General features: G+C 62.9%; 3 protein-coding genes across 3 annotated transcripts; 1 reads left to right on the top strand and 2 right to left on the bottom strand.

The window, feature by feature from the left end:
- Positions 1–379: 379 nt before the first annotated feature.
- Positions 380–3,675, top strand: LRRC47 (leucine rich repeat containing 47). Its single transcript, XM_056128362.1, has 7 exons — positions 380–1,014; positions 1,857–2,288; positions 2,416–2,532; positions 2,614–2,729; positions 2,907–3,009; positions 3,081–3,170; positions 3,244–3,675. The coding sequence occupies exons 1-7, from the start codon at positions 394–396 to the stop codon at positions 3,487–3,489; spliced, it is 1,725 nt and encodes a 574-aa protein (XP_055984337.1). The 5' UTR covers positions 380–393; the 3' UTR covers positions 3,490–3,675.
- A 1,374-nt stretch (positions 3,676–5,049) lies between these two features.
- SMIM1 (small integral membrane protein 1 (Vel blood group)) lies at positions 5,050–5,813 on the bottom strand. The gene is made up of 3 exons (XM_056128573.1): positions 5,754–5,813; positions 5,324–5,439; positions 5,050–5,203 (listed from the first exon to the last, which is right to left on the bottom strand). Exons 2-3 carry the CDS (start codon positions 5,431–5,433, stop codon positions 5,050–5,052), a joined length of 264 nt encoding a protein of 87 aa, XP_055984548.1. The 5' UTR covers positions 5,434–5,439; positions 5,754–5,813.
- Positions 5,814–7,351: 1,538 nt separating this feature from the next.
- Positions 7,352–18,636, bottom strand: CCDC27 (coiled-coil domain containing 27). The gene is made up of 12 exons (XM_056128345.1): positions 18,487–18,636; positions 17,968–18,106; positions 16,969–17,079; positions 16,176–16,330; positions 15,729–15,902; positions 15,319–15,423; positions 14,792–15,152; positions 14,578–14,708; positions 13,695–13,772; positions 13,389–13,601; positions 12,702–12,809; positions 7,352–7,471 (listed from the first exon to the last, which is right to left on the bottom strand). Exons 1-12 carry the CDS (start codon positions 18,634–18,636, stop codon positions 7,352–7,354), a joined length of 1,845 nt encoding a protein of 614 aa, XP_055984320.1.
- Between the last annotated feature and the right edge of the window lie 239 nt (positions 18,637–18,875).

The raw sequence follows: 18,875 nt of genomic DNA, 5'->3' as shown, positions 1-18,875 counted from the left end.
GGTTAGCATCTATCTGCGCCCGTTCCAGTCTCGCAGGCACCACCTGCCCTACAGGGGGGAATCCATGAGGCCCCCGCGGTGAGGTCACGGGCCAAATATCGGCTGAAGACTCTTGCTTTGTGCTCCGTGGGCCCGGCGGCCTCCTCGCGCAGGCGCCCCGGGGGACAGCCGCTTCTGCGGTGGTCACTGAGTGGCGCCCGGCGGCGCTGCCGCCGAAGAGAACGCGCCCTCGGGCCTGCGGGGCGGCACTTCCACAGACCGCCGGCAGAGGGCGCGCTTCCCCCGGGGCCCGCGCGGCGGCGCTCTAGCCCCCGCTCGGGCCCCGCCGGCGCCGCCCTACCGGAAGAGCCGCGCCGTGCCCCGGAAGCGCTGCGCGGCGGGGGCGGCGGCGCGATGGCGGCGGCGGCGGCAGCGGTGCCGAAGGGCTGGCCCGAGCTGGAGCTGGCCAAGCGCGAGCGGCGGCGCGAGCTGCTGCTGGCCGGGCCGGGGCTGGAGGAGCGCGTGCGCGCGGCGGGCGGGCGGCTGCCGCCGCGGCTCTTCACGCTGCCGCTGCTGCACTACCTGGAGGTGAGCGGCTGTGGCTGCCTGCGCGAGCTGGGCCCGGGGCTGGCGCAGGGCCTCCCGCAGCTGCACAGCCTGGTGCTGCGGCGCAACGCGCTCGGCCCGGGCCTCAGCCCCCAGCTCGGGCCGCTGCCCGCGCTGCGCGTGCTCGACCTGTCGGGCAACGCGCTGGAGGCGCTGCCGCCGGGCCAGGGGCTGGGGCCGGCCGAGCCGCCGGGCCTCCCGCAGCTGCAGAGCCTCAACCTCAGCGGCAACCGGCTGCGCGAGCTGCCCGCCGACCTGGCCCGCTGCGCACCGCGCCTGCAGAGCCTCAACGTCACGGGCAACCGGCTGCAGGCCTTCCCCGCCGCGCTCTTCCTCCCCGGCGCACTGCCGCTGCTCAGCGAGCTGGCGGCGGCCGACAACTGCCTGTGCGAGCTCAGCCCCGACATCGCCCACCTGGTCGCGCTCAAGGTGAGCGGGCAGGGCGGAACGCGCGGGTGGGGGGTCACGCCTCGCCCCCTTCCCGGCTCCGGACGCCCAAGGCGTTGGCGCGCCACCCCCGCCCCCCGCCCCGGCCTCAGCTCACACCTGCCGGGCGAGATGCGGGGTGCGGCACCTCCCTGCAGCCTCAGACCTGGCGGGTGGGTGTGCCCCCTCCCGGCTGTCGCCTCCACCGCATTCCCCCCTCCAGCACACCAACCGGCCACTTGGGGGCGCTCCCCTGGCGCTGATCGGGGTGCAGCCGCCGCGCCCCAGTGTGGCACCCTCCCTGCTCCACCAGAACAGCCCCGCCCTCCCCTTTCATGGGCATCCCTGCAGACTCGGCCCTGGACCAGCCCTGTTAGGGCATGTCTGGCACAGGGCTTGGTTCTGACAAGCCCTGCCCACCCAGATGGCAAGGAGTCACATGCCGCGTCCCAAAACAAAGGGGTGCCAACGCAGGGGCTTGGGTGACATGGCCTGGTTCTGTCCAGTGCCGGGACAGGCACAGATCTGGCCCCCCCCAACACCTCACCCCAGCTCCCGCCCCACACACAGCTGTACCCCAGCTCCCCCCACAGCTCTCAAACTCCTCCCCCAGCTGCACCCCATCTCTGGCCACTGCCCCTTGCACGATTCCTTCGGCACTTTGGCCTCTGCTCTTTCTGGTTCCTGGACCCTCTGGGCAGGGCCTTTTTTTCCTGCAGAGGTTCCGGCACCCCAACCGCACTGATCTTCCTCCCTCCAAGCGGTGCTTGCAGCTGGCCTCAGACGGGGCTGTGGGGCTGCAGAGCCTGGAGAGGTGACTGGGGTCTTCTGTCCACTGTCCGCAGACGCTGGACCTCTCCAACAATGAGCTGAGCGAGGTCCCGGCCGAGCTGGCCGACTGCCCCAAGCTCAAGGAGATCAACTTGCGCGGCAACCGGCTGCGAGACCGGCGGCTGGAGAAGATGGTGGGCGGCTGCCCAACGAAGTCCATCCTGGACTACCTGCGCGCTGGGGGCCGGGGCGCGCGCGGCCGGGACAAGGACGAGGGTCGCAAGAAGAAGAAGGAGCGGCGGCCGCGGGAGGGCGGTGAGGCGGACGCGGTGGACGAGGCCTGCCGCTTGCTCCTGCGGGTGCTGCCCGCCGCCGAGAACCCCACCCCGCTGACTGTCAGGGTCAGCCCTGAGGTCAAGGATGTGCGGCCCTACTTCGTGGGGGCTGTGGTCAGGGGCATGGACCTGAACCCGGGCAACTCGCTCAAGCGCTTCCTCGCCCTGCAGGTAGGTGCGGGTGGAGGGGCAGCAGGGATGGGGCTGGCTGGGGAAGGGATAGGCTGACACTGTGCCCGTGAGGGGACCATCCCCTCGAGGGTGTGGCCTGCCTGGCACTGACCGGCCCTGTGCGCAGACGAAGCTGCACGAGGAGCTGTGTGAGAAGCGCACAGCGGCCACCATCGCCACCCACGACCTGCAGACAGTGCGCGGGCCACTGCTCTACACCGCGCGGCCACCCCAGGACCTCAAGGTACGGGCTGTGGCCACGGCGGGGACCCCCCAATCGTCCACGTCTAGTGGCTCTGTCCAGCACCACTGTCTCTGCCCCCAGATCATCCCCCTGGGGCGCAAAGAAGTGAAGGCTCAAGAGCTGGTGCGGCAGCTGCTCCTGGAGGCCGAGGAGCACCGGAAGCAGAAGAAGCGGCAGAACGTGTCAGGCCTGCACAGGTGACAGGGCAGCAGTGCCCGGGAAGGCGGGTCATCGCAGGGCATCCCTCCCCCGAGGTCGGGGAGTGGGCCCAGCTGCGGTCCCAGGTGGCCAGGCTGTCCCTCCCGGGGAGTCAGTTGGAGTGTCCTGCCGGAAGCACCGTGAGCAGGCACTGTCTGACCAGCGCCCACCCCCAGGTACTTGCACCTGCTGGACGGGAAAGAGAATTACCCCTGCCTGGTGGACGCCGACGGCCAGGTCATTTCCTTCCCACCCATCACCAACAGCGAGAAGACCAAGGTGCGCCCTGCCGGCCCCAGCGCCCGCCCCATGCCCGGGCCTGCCCTTGCTCACTGGCCTTCCTCCCCCAGATTAAGAAGACCACCTGTGCCCTGTTCCTGGAAGTGACCAGTGCCACGAGCCTGCAGATCTGCAAGGACATCATGGACACCCTCATCCTGGTGAGTGCCTGCCCCGGCCTCGGGCCCACTGTGGCCTTGCCCCCAGTAAGGAGTGTTTTTCCTCCATGAGCAGAAAATGGCAGAACTCAACAAGTCCGCCGTGTCCGGTAGAGAGGACGGGCCTCTGTCAGACACGGAGACCGAGACCACTCCAGCCCCTGCGCAGCCCAGCCCGAGTCCCCATGCTGAAAGCGACGGGGAGGGTCCACTGGTGGTGGAGCAGGTCCGCGTGGTGGATACGGAGGGGCAGCTGAAGGTGGTATACCCCTCCAAGACAGACCTGGACCTGGGAGCTGCCCACGTCACGGTGCTCCGCTGAGCGTGGCCTTGCGCCTTGGGGCTGCGCTGTGTGCGTCGTACCCCCGCTCCCCATCCATGCTGCTAAGGGACACCGTGTCATTGTGTGCCTGGGTCACCTGGCATGGTGGCATCCGTGTCCTCCTGGATCTTCCGGATCACAGACACCCACAGACGACTCCCAGCGTGGCAAGCGCGCAGTGGGCTGAGACGCTCAGTTCTCAGCAGACAGGCGCAAGCGGGCACTGGGCATCCCTGTGAGGGGTCCCTTCCAGCCCCACCGCCACCCCGGATGAGAGCTGGACAGCGGTGGGAAACGGCCTTTGATTACAGTTTTCTAACCCAACCCTGGTGCTGGTGTGTCCTTTCCTTCATTTTGTTTCTAGTGCTCTCGGCAGACGCCAAAGCGTGTGACCGAGCACCGAGGGGACATCGGACCTTGCACCCGATCAGAGGGTGGCTCCCTCTGGGCATGGCCACCTGTCTGGCTACACCCGCAGGTGGCCAGGTGCTGTGTGTGGTACTGAGGGATCCTAGAGAGGCGGGGGCTGGCTGGAGTCTGGGAGTCGTCATCCCTTGGGGCACTGGCGGGTGGGCTGGGGGGCCCCTGAGCTGTGGGGGCCAGCGTGCGCATCCATTTGTCCATCCCACTGAAGGCTCCGTCACTGCCCCCACAGCAAGGGCCACAGTCTGCGTCCTTCCATCCTCCTCCACCAGCACCTCCTGAGGGCCCCTTCCTGGCCCCGGCTGAGTTTGGACCAGCCACTGTCTGGGGACATTGAGGGCCATCAGCTGCCCCTGCAGCCTCCTGTGGCCCTCGGGCCGCCCTGTCCCCAAGTCTACCCCTCCACAGCCTGGAGTCTGGAGCCAGCACATGGCCTCCGCACTGGACTCTGCCAGCACCTGGGGCAGCCTCTGCGGCCTGGCCCCGGGGCCCCGGGTCACACCCTGGACCTCTAGCAGAGCAGCAGGCGGAGCCTGCAGGATGCTGGGGGCGTGTCCTTACCCGGGCCCCCACCCTGCCATGGACCACACCAGCCCTGGGAGCATCTGAGCCCCCCACCATCTGCATGGCTGGCTGAGGGTCCCTTGGACAGTAGCCCCTGCAGAATGTCCCTGCCACCTCTGCTCTGACCTGTCCACGCCCCTCTCCCCCTGACCCCGTGTGCAGCTTGGGACAGGCGCTGTAACTTGGGGTCCTGCTGGCCTCTGACTCAGCCAGGGGCTGGCCCCTGATGTCTACCCCCTCGGACAGCTTGGGGGGCCACTGAGCTAGGCCCCTCGTAACGTGTCAAGCCTCAGGTGAGGTGTGAGGGGGCTCCCGGGCCTTGGGGACTCAGCTTTGGCCTCTGTGGCCGGGATGTTGTGGTCTCCGTGTCCGACGAGATACCCAGGCCTCTCATGAGGCCACGGTGTCGTCATTGTCAGAGTGGACAGAAGGCAGGACTCGACCAGGTGGGACGGACAGAGCTGGCCACGATCACCCTGAGGACAGCCCATCTCCCCGCCGTCCTTCCAGCGGCGCCCACTGGGACACAGTCGGGAGCATCGCTGCCGGTGTTTAATGAGCCCTCAGGCTGGGTCACTTGCATTTGTGCACGTAGTAGCCGGTGACGTAGCCCAGGATGAAGATGGCCCAGGCCAGGCCCAGCGCGCCCAGCGCCTTCACAGCCACACGCAGCCTCCCAGAGAGGCCCCAGGGAGCACCCGGTGGGGCCGCTGCAGCACCCAGGAGCCTGGCGAGGAGGAAGAGGAGGGTCAGCCCCGGGCGCAGGCAGGTGTTGGCATCTGGAACAGGAGGAGCAAGGACACAGGCGGGGAGGGGGGAGAGGCCGTGCTGGCCCTGGGGGCCTCACCCGCGCCAGCTGGAGGCACTCCCGGTGCTGGGCTCGGTGTCCATGCTGACCCCGGCCTGGCTGCCCGGCTCCCAGCGGCTGTACTGGACGTTACTGTCCTGTGTCTGCATGTAGTCCTGGGGGCAGGGCGGTGAGGGTCGGCAGGGCCACAGGGAACAGGAACTGTGCATCCCTGTACCCCCCGGCCGACATGGCTGAGAGGCCCGGCCTCCTCCCAGCAGTTCCTGGGGCCCTTGGGCGCAGTGCCACCACGCCACCACCTGAGACGGGGCCGTCACCTGCTCCCCCTCCCTGCTGCATTCCTGACCCGCCCCCAGGAGGCCACTGGGCAGGGACAGCAGCTGTACCCCTGCTGGCCCCCATCCAAGTGGGAGGAGCCAGGCAGGGGCCACAGCCAGGCAAGGACTGGGGGGCAGCTGCTGGCCCTCACCTGGAGGGCTGGCGCTCCTCAGGGCAGCGACGTTTCTTCCCTGGACACAGGCTTAGAAGCCCCGCAGCCACAAAACTGCAGGAGCCTGGCGGGAGCTGAGCCACCGGGACGAAGGGACTGCTTCCAGCGGGAGCACTCACTCTCGGGTCAGCGCAAGGCCTGCTGTAGGCTGGGGTGTAGACTCCCCACCTCGGGGCCCCCTCCGTCCTGGGGACAGATCCCCGGGGTTTTAGCCCCAGGTGAGCGTCACGAGCTAGGACAGCCTTCGTACCCTGGGCCTGCTTCCTGGCGTCACTCAGCTGTGAACAAGGCAGGGTGCAGGGGGCAGAGATCCTGAAGACAACAGCCGCCTCCTTTGGCCTTCCTGGGTACGATGGCCGGGCCCGAGGGTCTGCCCTGCCACCACGGCCATGCCAGAGCCGTCCCGGCTGCCCACTCAGCTGCTTTGCAAACCCTGGCCCACGAGGGAGGCCGGGGCAGCTGAACCCTGGGCTCACTCCCTACCTGTCCATGTTTCCCCAACCCCACCTGCCGTGGCAGAGCCCGCAGGGGGGGTGTCCGGGAGCCTAAGGCAGCCCACCTGCCAGAGGGTGTCAGCAGGGAATCACACCCCGTCACTCCCCAGCACATCTGGGGGGCCCACAACTCACAGGGAGGTTCCCGCAGGAGAGTTCGGGAAGAGGACAGGCCGGGGCTGGCGGCTCCCCTTGGCTGGGCCGGGAGGCTGATGCCTCCAGCCTTGGGGAGGGAGAAGGAAAGCGAGAGAGAAAGCAGGCGTGAGTCTGGCGGGGCAGCGAAGGGCTCAGGAGACCCCTGCCGGGGGCCAGCAGGAGCTACTGCCCCCGTCCGCCCTTGTGGCCCCGGCGGTGATGCAGGGACACTCCTGCATCCCCAGAGAACCCCGCAGCCTCTTACCGGTGCTCCTTACTCGGTGCAGACTCCGGCAGGACTGGTGGGGCGGGGCGGGGCCTGGAGGGGCGGGGCTTGGGCGGAGTCTTCCGGGGCGGGGCCGTTGGGGCGGGGCTTTCCGGGGCGAGGGCCTCGGTCGCAGGCCCGGTGGGTGTGACCCGGGTGTCTGCCCTGGGCCGCGGGGCTGCGCCAGGAACCGCTTCCCCGACCCCTTCGGGTGGTGTGCAGCCCGCGCTGCCTGCGGCCCTTCTAGAACAGGCTCAGGCGCAGAGTAGGGCACCCCGAGCTCGCGGGCATTTCAGGGCTTGGACAGGAATTCCGGGCGCTCCCTGTGAACGGTCCTAGAAGCTCCCGGCCGCGGGGGTCCTACCCGCCACGGGCTGCGGGGGAGCGGGAAGAGCCGCCCAGCCCCCCTGCAGGGTCACAGAGCCCTCAGCTTGCACTCCTGGAACTGAGGAACTGGGCACAGAGTCCCCACTTCCCCCAGCCCCAGCAAGGCTGTGAGCGGGCCGGGGGACCCTTGAACCGGGCCCCGCGGCGCCCCCAGCTCCGAGGATAGTACAGCTGGGACCTGGGGCTTCTGGGTCCCGCTCGCCAGCGCTGCCCCAGGACGGAAGAGTGGAGGGCTTCACCGAGGCTTTAATCCTGAGTCAGCCATGCTCGCCTGCAGGCTGCTGAGGCCCCTGGGCCTACTTGCTGGTGGCCTTCTTGGCCTTGATCCCTGACTCCGAATGGTTCAGTTGGGCCGCCCTGGGCGGCCCCTTCTGCTTCAGCTGGCCCAGGTGCTCGCTTCTCTCGCTGATGATGGTCTAGAGGAGAAAGACACCAAGCTCCAGCCCCACCCGGCGCAGGCAGGGGACCCCCCACTGTCCGAGATGGCCAGGTGCTGAGGCTGACCACCTACAGGGGGTGATGGGCAGGGGTGAAACAACAAGGCTGTAACTGTGATCCCTACCCCCTGGGCACTGCCCCCCACTAGATAGGGTAGGAGGGCCGAGCTGGGGTCCTGGTACCTTGGGGACACAAGAGGGGACAACAGAGGGGATTCCATGGGGGAGTCACTGTCACTGTCCTCCCATTGTTCATTGATTTGCTCAAGCGAGCCCAGTAATGTCTCCATCATGAGACTTGTTGTTACTGTGTTTGGCAAATTGAATACGTCATGGGTAGCTTGCCAGGCTCTGCTGTGCAGGCGAGATACTCTCGGTAGCTTGCCGGGCTCTCCGAGAGGGGCAGAGGAATCGAACCCGGCTCAGCAGGGCCGGCTGCGTGCAAGGCAACCGCCCTACCACTGTGCTATGGCTCCAGCCCTCCATGGGGAAGTAGGACACTAAATCACCTGAGAAGTAGGGTGGGACCACGAGGCCCCCCAGTCTTATGATGGGGGTGCCTGAGGCCACGGGACCTGCCTTGACACCAGTGCATATACCCGTCAGCACTGATGCCCACACAACCCCGTGCGGGCAGCTGCAGTGGGCACCTACAGGGGGTCTGTGAATGCAGCGCCAGTGCTAGCCAGGTCAGCCAGTAGCCTGAGGAACACAGACCCCACAGCTGCCCCTGCTCCAACTGCAGGCTGGCTCCCAGCACAGGAGCATTGTCAGCTGACACAGCTGCTGGGGGAGACGCCCCGGGGAGCCCGGAGCAGGGCATGTGCCTGGGACCCAAGGGTGGCCATCTCAAGGTAAGGAGAATGGACAAACCCGGGGCGGGGGGCTGCGGGCACCGGCTCTGGGCAGAGTCGCCCTGCAGGGAGTGACCATGAAGCACAAAACCAAGCAAAGCACCAGAGAAAGGGGCAGGCAGAACCAGAGCCAGAACGTGGACACACCTGACAGGCCAGTGGAAAGAAAATCTGGGAAAGGTGAGACGAGAGTAAGGCCGCAGGGGACAATGCAGAGGCAGGACACACACATGGCAGGGCCCCAGGGGACGGGAGAGAAGGAAAAAGAGCCTGAGGAGATAATGGCAGGGAGTCCCCTACTGGGCAGACACATCCAGATGAAAGCAGCCAAAGAGCTCCGAATGCACACACATACACGCCCTCTCAGGCACACACATAACACATGCGCACACAGACCCACATTCACACACACACACAGGCAGTGACACATTCACACACACAGGCACAGGCACAGCAGTGACACATTCACACACACAGGCACAGGCACACACAAAGGCATAGACACATGCACTCACACAGTCACACACAGGCAGATACATACACACATTCACACACTCAAGCACATGTCATAAAGTGGTAAAACTGGGAAACACGAGGAGAAACAGAAAGCACCTAGAGAGAAAAGCATCACTGGCCAGGGAGTCCCAGCCACCGCGTGGGTTCCACAGCCACCCAGGTGGGAGGGTCGGTGGGGCCCGGGGCTCGGCATAGAGGAAAGGCCTGAAGCTGGGCGAAGCTGACAGGGGTTGCAAGGAGGACTAAAGGGACTCGTGAAAGGCAAAGAAACCACCCCTGGACCTGGGAGACACTGCAGACAGTCACTGTGGCAGAAGGGGCCTTGAGTGAGCAGGCGAGAGCAGGAGTGCAGCCCAGGGCCCCCTCAGAACTGAAACCCACCCGGGAATGACAGCCAGAGAACTCAAACACGAAAGAGTTGTCAGAGTAAATGAGACTCCAGGAACAACAGCAAAGAGACTACAAAAACGGCTGATAGATGGATTTCACAGTGGCCCAGACACTGTCAGTGACAGGGCTGACAGCTTGCGGGCAAGCCTCATCCTGGCCATTCGGGATGTTTTATTTCATGGTTCTTTTCTCCATTTCCTTGCCTTCCTCTTCCCTCTGTCACTGTGATATTGTTGTGGTGTTATTGTGTTGTGCTTTTGTTGTGGTCTTATGGTGTGGTGTTCTGTTATGTTGTTGTGAGTTGTGTGTTATTGATGTTGTGTTGTTGCTGTGTGTTGTGTGTTATAGTGTTAATGTTGTGTTGTTGCTGTGGTACTATGATGTGTTATGTTGTGTGTTGTATGTTATTGTGTTGATGTTGCATTGTTGCTGTGGTGTTATTGTGTGTTGTGCTATGTTGTGTGTTGTGTGTGTTATAGTGTTAATGCTGTGTTGTTGCTGTGGTGTTACGGCGTGGCGTAGTATTGTCTTATGTTGTATATTGTGGTGGTGTGTTATTGTGTTGTGGTATTGCTGTTGTCTGTTGCTGTGGTGTTGTTATGGTATGTTGTATTATGTTGTGTACTGTGGTGGTGTGTTACTGTTTTGTTGTGGTGTTATTGTGTTGTTGCTGTGGTGGTATGGTGCCGTGGTGCTGTGATGTGCCACTGTGTATTGCGGCACTGCAGGTGTCACCAGAGGGTGCACGCACACCTGGCCCGTGCTCCCCAGGGCTCACACTTCCCTTTGCTGCCCTTGAGCACGCAGCCCTGGGTGCTTCCCAGGCTCCAGCTCCCACTGCCCTATCAGCAACTCCGCACACACGGAGAACACAAGGAGAACACACGGAGCGGAGGCCACCCCGTCAGGAGCCCAGCCACAGCCAGACAGGCCAAGTCTGAATGGCCAGGACGGATGGCAGCCAGCAACCCCTGGCACATGCCCATTTGTATGGCCAAACTGCAGCTGCCCAGTGACCCACTGCAGACGCAGGTGAAGGGGGCATGCACGCAACACCGGACACAGGGGGCTGCGGCAGACGAAGTTTGGGCAGAATGGAAGGAGCCTGAGTGATGGAGCAGGGACAGGGTTGGATGATTCTCCCACTTGTGCACGGAGGGATGGAAACGTGATGAACAGACAAAACAGCGGAAGGAACCCAGGGAACTCTGGCAGTAGAACTGAGGTGAGCAGAGGGGGCGCTGGGGTAATCAGAGCGAGAGGGTCTCACGGGTGGGGAGGGCCGGCCTCATCAGAGTCCCCTGTCCATCTGCCCGTCTCCACGCGGAGGAAAGGGGCACGTCCCCTGCCGCCAGCTGGTCTCCGCTCCCACCCAGCCTCTTCCGCAGCTGTTGGATATTGACCCTAAGCATCAGTGAACTGCCCCTTTTCCTCCCCCCCCCCCCCAGAGAAGCTTACAGTGCTCTTACGAGCACCCCCCAGTCCCCTGAGTTCAATCTTAACCTTTCCTTTGTGCTTTATCTCTCATTGCTACCAAGCCAGTCTTGGTTACTTATAAGTCAAAACTTCTGGTGATTCTGGATTTCCGATATGTAGTAAATTATTTGCTTTTCTATTTCCCCTATAGCCTTTTCATATTTTACTACAGAGCAACCTTCTTTTCTTAAACACAGAAAACCCTGTGCTCCTAATATTTGGGAGTTGATTGACTCTGAAATATATCTACTCCTGAGCTTCCGTCCTAATTACCTGACTCAGGCTTCGGTTGCTATAGTTTCTAACACACCCCCACCCCATAAAGGGAGAGGGTCCTACTTTAGGACCTGGAGGGACCTAGGGCAAGCAGCAAGCTTGGAACAGTCTAGAAAGCATAAAAGCATGGTCTTGATGCAAGTTATTATGACTTAAGACACAGGCCCCCATAGGGAAGTACAAGCTGAACTGGCTTGAAGATCTAGTCTGGGATTTATGGTAAAAGCCCTTAGAGCCCGGAGAACTAAGTTTTGGAATCTCTTACTGTATTTATCTAAATAATTGCAAGTATTAATAAGAAGTAAACTTTTTTTTTTGGCTTTTTGGGTTACACCAGCGATGCACAGGAATTACTCCTGGCTTTGTACTCGGGTTGAGCTTTCCTCCCCGCCCTGGCCAGGGCCCCGGCAGCCGAAGACCTCCAGGACCAGCCACCACCATGCTGAGACCACTCTCCACACACCTGAAGGTACCGGCAGAGGGACAAAGCCACGTGGGTTCAGGGGCCGAGATCTCCAAGCCTACTCGGATTGGAGTCGAGCATCCTCCACCCTCCAAATTCCAGTAGGCGGGGGTCACACCCACCAACTGGCCCCCTGGCACCGTGTAATCCCATCAGCGGCCAAGACTCTGATACTATAAAAACCAGTTCCTGGAACTGCGCGGCCGCACTTGCGGCCGCACGACATCTTATCATGACATCTCATTCCTACTTTGACAAACTGGCAGGCTACCGAATGTAGCCTGCCCACACGGCAGAGTCTGGCAAACTCCCCGTGGCGTACCCAATATGCCAAATACCAGTAACAATGATGGGTCTCATTCTCCTAAAGAGCCTTGAATATAACCTCAGGGCCAGGATGAAGGAGACATTACTGGGGCCTGCTCGAGGCAATCAACGAATAACAGGATGATCTGTGATCTGTGATTTGTACTCGGGAATTACTCCTGGCAGTGCTCAGGGAACCATATGGGATGCTGGGAATCGAACCCAGGTTGGCCATGTGCAAGGCAAACACCCTACCTGCTGTGCTATTGCTCCAGCCCCAATAAGAAGTAAACTTAATTGTTTAATATGTACAACTAAAGGGAAAGAGAAGAGCAATATAGACGTCCCTGGGAGACAGAGCATCTCCTTGAGTAAGTCCCCCAAGAACCTCGAACCCCTCACATGTGCTATAAGCATGCCAACGGCTCTGCATCCGATGGGCTGTTTGGACCATCAGCCCGTGGTCCCCCACCTCTTTGCTCCTCTGCTGGGGAGGCCCGGGAAAGTGGCTCTTGGCCCCCAAAGGAACTTGGTGTGCACCCCCCACACTTTGAGCTCACAGACCCCCCTTTCTGCCTTCCCTCCTTCCTGTCTATCCCCTCCTGACCCCTTTCCTGCTCTCCTTCCTCCCGCCATTCTCCTTTCATCATCCCCCAGGCTGCAGAGGTCTCCCCACCCGCCCTGGGCCACCCGCCAGCCCACCGGGCGCTGCCCACCCACCTCATCACAGCAGGGAGCCAGGCCACAGGGACTGGGGTCAGAGGTGCCAGGTGGGACATATGCCTGCCCAGCACAGTGGCGGGACTCACGGCCCAGGGCCAGGGGGCAGGTCCTGTCCCCCCTCCTTGCTGCCTGCAGGGGGCCTTGCCAGGGTGCAGCCACACTTTGGGGTAAGGAGCGTCAGCCTGGTCCCCGCTCGGGGCCGTACCTGTAGGGACTCGAGGATATCACTGTCCGTGATCTCAGCGGTGATGGTCTTGTTCACGCTGGTGCTGCTGAAGGTGGCCTGCAGGATCTTGTTCCTCAGTCTTTCCAGCTGCAAGCCGTGTGTGAGTGATTGTGGGAACCTCGCCATGAGGTTCCCAGCGCCATGGGATCAGCCCCAGGAGGGGCAGTCCTGGGGCACACGGGGCTGGACAGGAACGTGCTTCCAGAAGGTGACTTTGGCCCTGGCTGGAGTTAGATGCTAAACCCAGGTCAGCACTCCCCAGCATCTCTGCACCCCATGCCGCGCCCCTCCTGACCCCATTCAGAGGCGCCCCATCCCGTGGCCCGGCACGCAGGGTCAGTTTGGGGCTCAGTGCGCTGGGCCTGCCTCATGAGTCACCTGTTTTGCTTTCTTAGGGTTCAGGGGTCGTACCCAGCAGTACTTGGGGGTTTCTGTTGAATCTCTGCTTGGGACCCGCTCCCCAAACAGCGTTGTCAGTGTTTGGGGGGCCATGCGGTGCCAGGGGTCAACCCATGTGCTCCAAGACCACCAGGGCTGCCCCAGCAGTGCCAGGACCAAGCCAGGGCCCCAAGCACAGTCTTCCCGCCCTTGGTGGCTAGGACTGGGTGTGCCGAGACCAGCCCAGCAGCCTTTGTCACCACCTCCCCTGCCCCAGGGGTGGCTCACCCGCGCCTGGGTGCTCTCCAGGGCCACGCGCGTCTGCTGCTCGTCCTGCCGCGTGACCTCCATCTTGGCCTGCAGCTCCTCCTGCAGCTGCCCCCACCTCTGCAGCTGGCTGAGCTGCTGCTCCGTTTGTCCCTGCAGCCCTGTGACCTTGTCACTCAGCTCCAAGATGGTCTTGTCCCGAGCCAGCAGCTCCTCCTCCAGCATCGACACTTGCTGCGAGGGTAAGAGGGAAGAAGGGAGGGAGGTCACCCCCACCTCTGAGTCCCCTCCGGGCTCTCTGTGGTTCTGGGCTCTGGGGACAGTCACCTGTCGCAGGAGCATGTTTTCCTTCTCTGTCTGTCCCAGCAGCTCCACCTGCTTCTTCTCTTCTCGGAGGTTGGAGAACTGCAAGGCAGACACAGGGGTGCCAAGGCCAGGGTGAGTGAGCAGGTCCCGAGCCTCACTGAGAGGAAGGGGAGACCAGGTTTCTGCTGACCAGGGCAGGGCCCGGGGACAGGTAGGTTGAGGGACACATATGATAAGGGAGAAAGTTCCAGTATGGGCATTGTGAGTGTGAGAGATGAGAGAACGGGACAGAAGAGTCGGGGGAAAGGGCACCCCTGTTTTGCAGAGGGCCTCATGAGATTAGCTCAGAAAAATTGCCTGCCTCTAGGGGGACGGTGTGTTTCACCCCTCCGGAGATCACAGTCCACAGACACAGGGTTGACCAGAGGTCCCATGTGCCTGACCCACTCTAGGCCAGTGACCCAAGTGCGGTGGTCATCAGCAGACTGACAGGAAGCAGCGTGGACACGAGGGACAAAGAGGTTTGGGTGGGGCAGATTCGATGGCAGGGGCAGATGAGAGGGGCCGGCATCCTAGGAGGCGAGGGGGGTGAGAGGGGCGGAGCTTCCTGGAAGGGGCGGGAAGGGGCAGGGAGGATGAGAGAGGGCTGGACACCCTAGATGGGGGCAGGGTGTCCTGGAAGGGGGCGGGCAGAATGGGAGGGGCAGGGAGGATCAGAGGGGCAGGTTGCCCTAGGAGGCAGGGCGGGTGGGAGGAATGAGGCGCCCTAGAAGGGGGCAGGGCGGGAGGGAGGGGGCGGGGCACCATAGAAGGGGGCGGGGCGCCCCAGGAAGGGGCGGGGCGCCCTAGGAGGAGGCGGGGCGGGTGGGAGGGGAGGGCGGTCTATACTTGCCCCGGCGCCCACCTTGTCAGACATGGCCCGCAGCTGGTGCTTGCGCTCCCGGAGCTCCTTCTCCAGCTTCTCGTTTTCCGTGTTCACCTTCCGTAGCTGAGACTCCTGGTACTCCACCTGCCTCAGCAGTGTGGTGATGGCCCCTGCGCCACAGGCAGAGCCAGAGGGGATGGAGACAGGCGCCTCCTGCATTCTCCCCCGGACCCTGGAGCAGCCTGGGGCTCACCTGTGGCCAGGGAATAGTTGTTCCTGGTGACCTCCAGCTCCTCCTGGAACTCCTGCATCACCTGCTCCAGCTCCTGCAGCTGCCCCAGCAGCTCCTCGTGGAGCGCGTGGTCCATCTCCAGGGACCTCCTGATGTGCTGCATTTCCTGCTCCTCCTCCTCCTCCAGCTCCAGCACTTCATCCTCTTCCTCATCCAGCACTTCCTCTTGCTCCAGGACTAAACTGCTTCTGCTGACGCCATCCAGGTCTTGCCCCAGTTCCAGGTCCTCATCCTTGAAGTCGGACACTTCCTGCTCCAGGCCTCTGTCGCCCTCCTCCCTGTCGTCCTCGTCCTCGAGGGAGGTGCTGTCGTCCTCCTGCATCTGAAAGGCAGAGGTTCACTCATGCCTGCAGCAAGGAGTTCTGAACTGCCGCTGCAGCACAGGGGCTGGGGCCCCAGGCTAAGAATGCAGTTGCCGGCACCCCAGAACCAGGCTAGGGAGAAGATAGCCTTTCTTAGCACTACTCTCCCCACACCCAGCCCCCCACCTGGAGGAGCCCAGCAGGGAAGGGGTGCAGGTGGCACTGCCCAAAGTCCCCAGCACTGCCCCATTGCAGCGACTCTTTAGGGATGCCACCCTCCAGGTCCTCCTCCTGAGAGCCACCGGAAGCTCAGGTCTGTCCTCCAGGGAGGGGCAGCCACCATTTCATGGGGGGGACCTTCCCTCCTGCCATGGGCTGCTCTGGGTAAGGGACAGCAGTGCCCTGCAGGGGAAACCCTTGAGGGCTCCCTGGAAGCAGATCCATCTGGGCATGCCGCCTCAGACAGTCCCTGCCACGCGTCCTGTCCAACAGCCTCTGGGCTTCACAGGACAGGGATCATGGACGGCACCGAGCGACGCTGCGGGCTGCTGGCTGTGCCCACCGCCCCTCACCCTGTGCCTACAGGGCCCCCTTGCCTTGGGCAGCAGGCTGCTCTCCTGGCCCTTGGTGTGGAGCATGGCCCGGAGCTGCTTCCTCAGCTGCTCCTGCTTCTCCTGCAGCTCCCGGATCTCCTGGTCTTTCTTTTGCAGCTGCGCCTCCAGCCTGGAAAACCGCTGCAGCTCCTCCACCAGCATCATCAGACAGTGCTCCTGGGGCGACACAATGTGTGGACATCTGCAAGCGGACCTCTTGCCATCCCCACCAAGCCCCCCTGGGGACTTCCCAGAGCCACTGGCTGGCTCTCGGTCAGCCCCCAGTTTGACTGAGGACTCATGCCTTCCAGGCGCCCCATTTCCCCATCAATCCCCCCAGGGTTGGTGGGAGGATCTTCGGCCCCTTCTGCCCCGCATGGCAACTGTCATTCTGATTCCCCAGGAGGGGCTGGGGCGGACTGGATCCCAGAACCCCAGGGCTGGAAGTACCTTGTCATGGATGACAGTGATGTACCAAGGGGTCCTCTTCTGGGGGACCCTGTGCTCCAGCCCCAGGCTGCTGCTCACTGGGCTGAGACTCTCTGACGAGCTCCTGCGCAGGTACGAGAGCTCACAGGCACTCTTACTCACGGGCAAGAGCTGCTCTGGGGAGGGAAGGCAGCGCTGTCGGGGTAGTGCTCTCGGCAGCCCCAGGCATGGTGACGAGCTGTTGGGGCTCAGAGCTCAGGAGTCAGGCCGAGGGCCATCCTGGCACTGCCCCGCGTGTGTGACCTGGGCACAGCCTGTGCCCTCCTGGGCTGTTCCTCATTTTCCGGGCTGTACCCAGCAGTGCTCAGGGCTGACTCCGGGCTCTGCACTCAGACAGTGCTCAGGGGACCTTATGGGGTGCCGGGTCAGTTGTGTGCAAGGCCACTCCCTTCCCGCTATACTACCCCTCTAGCTGCATCAGTACCCCAGGTTTTTTTGCTTTTTTTTTGGGTCACACCCGGTGATGCACAGGGGTTACTCCTGGCTCATGCATTCAGGAATCACTCCTCAGGGTACTCAGGGGACCATATGGGATGTTGGGAATCGAACCAGGGTCGGCCGCATGCAAGGCAAATGCCCTACCCGCTGTGCTATCACTCCAGCCCCAGTACCCAAGTTTTTAGTTGAAAGAGCAGCTCCTGGCAGCCTCTGGGGTCCTGAGAGCCTAACAAAGGACCTCAGGGTGGGGGCCAGTTTCCAGTGAATTGGCCTGGGGCGGGGGCTGCAGGAAGCGCCCCAGACGCTCAGCCCTCACCCGCACTCTCTGTCCTGTGGAGCTTCTCACAGGAGACTGAGACCTTGGTCATGCAGGGGTACTTGAAGCCTCTGCCTGTTTCCTCGGGGACAGTCACCCGCGTTGGCAGACCTGTTGGGAAGCCACAGCTGGCCTCAGCCCCTTGGGTCTGTGCCAGAGTCCCTGCCAGTGACGGCGCTGTGGGGGGTTAAGGGCAGCCTCCGTCAGTGAGTAAAGGGAGGACACAGGAGACGGAAGTGGAGACGGAGGCCTGTCGGCAAGCCCATGGGAGCCACCCCTGTTGGGCCATGCCCGATAAACCCCTCCTGCCCACAGAAAGCTGGATGCTGGCTCTGTCTGCAGGGACCCCCTTCAAGTTTTGTGAAGCCTCTTTACCCCGCATGCTCCATGTGCCAACACTGGTGACCCAGGAAGCAGGCCCCGATGTGCAGTGAGCAGGCTCAGATGGGAACCCTGTGAGGATGTCTGCTGCCTTCCTCTAGGCCACTGCGGTGCCTGCTGGAGGGTTGGCCTCAGGGGGCGGGGTTGTTTGAGGGGCGCAGCTCAGAGCCCAGAGGGATGGGTGGGTTCCTGACTTTTGCCCAAAGTCTGTCTGGGATCCATGAACATGAGCCTGGTTCCAGGCCCAGGCCTTCCCCGGGACCTGATGGGGGCCACCCAGGCCTTGGACTCCTTGGGGAACCCCGGGATCTTCACTGCCCAGTGGGAGCCTCAGTGCCTTCAAGGGAGCAGACCTTGGTGTGGTCGGTCCTGAGGCGTCTCGTGGGAGCTCTCAATGCCCTGTGGCTGTGCAGAGTCTGTGTGCGCACCCAGGAGCTCCCACCTTCTGCCACCGTCCACCCACGCCCCCCTCTGGCCCCAGCCTGCCAATGCCTTTGATGGAGATGGCTGGTTGGGCACTGATGGGCACTTCCTGGCCCTGAGGCCTCACCACTTGCCCTGCCTCTTGTGTCTGCAGCTACTACACCTGCCCCACTCCTTGAAGGCAGCTATGCTCACCGCAGTGGGACATGGATGTGGCTCTGGTGTTCAGCTGGGGGCAGCCGGGACGCTTGAGAAATGCCTTCTGCAGCCTCTCCATCTGGGACATGAAGCCCAAGTCCTGCGGCTTGGTGTCCTGTAAAGTACTGACCTCACTCTAGCCAAGAGGGAAAACGAGGGTGGGCCTGAGAGAGCCCCCAGGGGCCACCCCAGCCATGTCCACCCTGCGCAGACCCGGCCAGCCCACCTGCTCAGGGACCATGCCCTTCTAGAATCCCTGCCCTCCAGCACCGAGCAGATGCAGGAACCCACTGCCCTCTATTGCTGCTCCCAGCTGGCTCAGCGCCCTCTGGAGGAAAGTGCACACCCCCTATGCCGGGGAGACCTTCCTGCAGTCCCATAGGCCCCCGACTACTTGCATGGGGAGGAGGGTCACACCCGATTGTGCTCAGGGTCCTGGGGGACTGGGAATGCAGCCCAGGTCAACTGTGTGCAGGGAAAATACTGCCCCACTGTGCTGATCTGGGCATCCCCTACCATCTTCCTATAGTAGCGGCTCAAGGCCTTGGCCGACTGGCTGAGGGACTGCTGCCTCGGACGGAGTTTCCATGTTGGAATCTGGAACTCGACCCTGCTGTTTTCGTTCTTCAGGATCACCAGGCCTCTGGCCATTGAGTGGGGTGCCATGCTGGGCTTCCTGGTGAGGTTGGTTGTGCTTGGGAGCATGTTGGTGGAGGCCCAGGCTGGCTCTGCAAACACACTGTTCACTCCCAGTGCTTGGCAGCAGCAGGAAAACAGCTCCGAAGGTGCCTCATCTTGGGGCATCCGGGAGCAGAGTGTGCTGTCACAGACATCTCCATAGAAACAGGGGTGTCGCTCCTCTGAATTTTCAGCTGGTCAGGGATGCTATGGTGACTGCAGCTTAG

Source organism: Sorex fumeus, unplaced genomic scaffold (genome assembly GCF_029834395.1).
Source record: "Sorex fumeus unplaced genomic scaffold, SorFum_2.1 ptg000064l, whole genome shotgun sequence".
Classification (NCBI taxonomy): Eukaryota; Metazoa; Chordata; class Mammalia; order Eulipotyphla; family Soricidae; genus Sorex; species Sorex fumeus.
Note: the sequence above shows the minus strand (reverse complement) of the source record. Positions and strands in the feature narration are given on the sequence as shown.

What these genes read in the sequence shown, in the direction of transcription:
- LRRC47 (XM_056128362.1), top strand. Translation starts at nt 394, where the DNA reads ATGGCGGCGGCGGCGGCAGCGGTGCCGAAGGGCTGGCCCGAGCTGGAG. An exon ending in AGCGCTTCCTCGCCCTGCAG is followed by an intron (nt 2,289 to 2,415) that starts GTAGGTGCGGGT and finishes CCCTGTGCGCAG; the next exon opens with ACGAAGCTGCACGAGGAGCT. An exon ending in GGCCACCCCAGGACCTCAAG is followed by an intron (nt 2,533 to 2,613) that starts GTACGGGCTGTG and finishes CTCTGCCCCCAG; the next exon opens with ATCATCCCCCTGGGGCGCAA.
- SMIM1 (XM_056128573.1), bottom strand. Translation starts at nt 5,433, where the DNA reads ATGCAGACACAGGACAGTAACGTCCAGTACAGCCGCTGGGAGCCGGGC. An exon ending in AGTGCCTCCAGCTGGCGCGG is followed by an intron (nt 5,204 to 5,323) that starts GTGAGGCCCCCA and finishes CCTCCTCGCCAG; the next exon opens with GCTCCTGGGTGCTGCAGCGG.
- CCDC27 (XM_056128345.1), bottom strand. Translation starts at nt 18,636, where the DNA reads ATGGCACCCCACTCAATGGCCAGAGGCCTGGTGATCCTGAAGAACGAA. An exon ending in TCCCTGCTGGGCTCCTCCAG is followed by an intron (nt 15,153 to 15,318) that starts GTGGGGGGCTGG and finishes TCTGCCTTTCAG; the next exon opens with ATGCAGGAGGACGACAGCAC. An exon ending in ATATCCTCGAGTCCCTACAG is followed by an intron (nt 7,472 to 12,701) that starts GTACGGCCCCGA and finishes TTTCTCCTCTAG; the next exon opens with ACCATCATCAGCGAGAGAAG.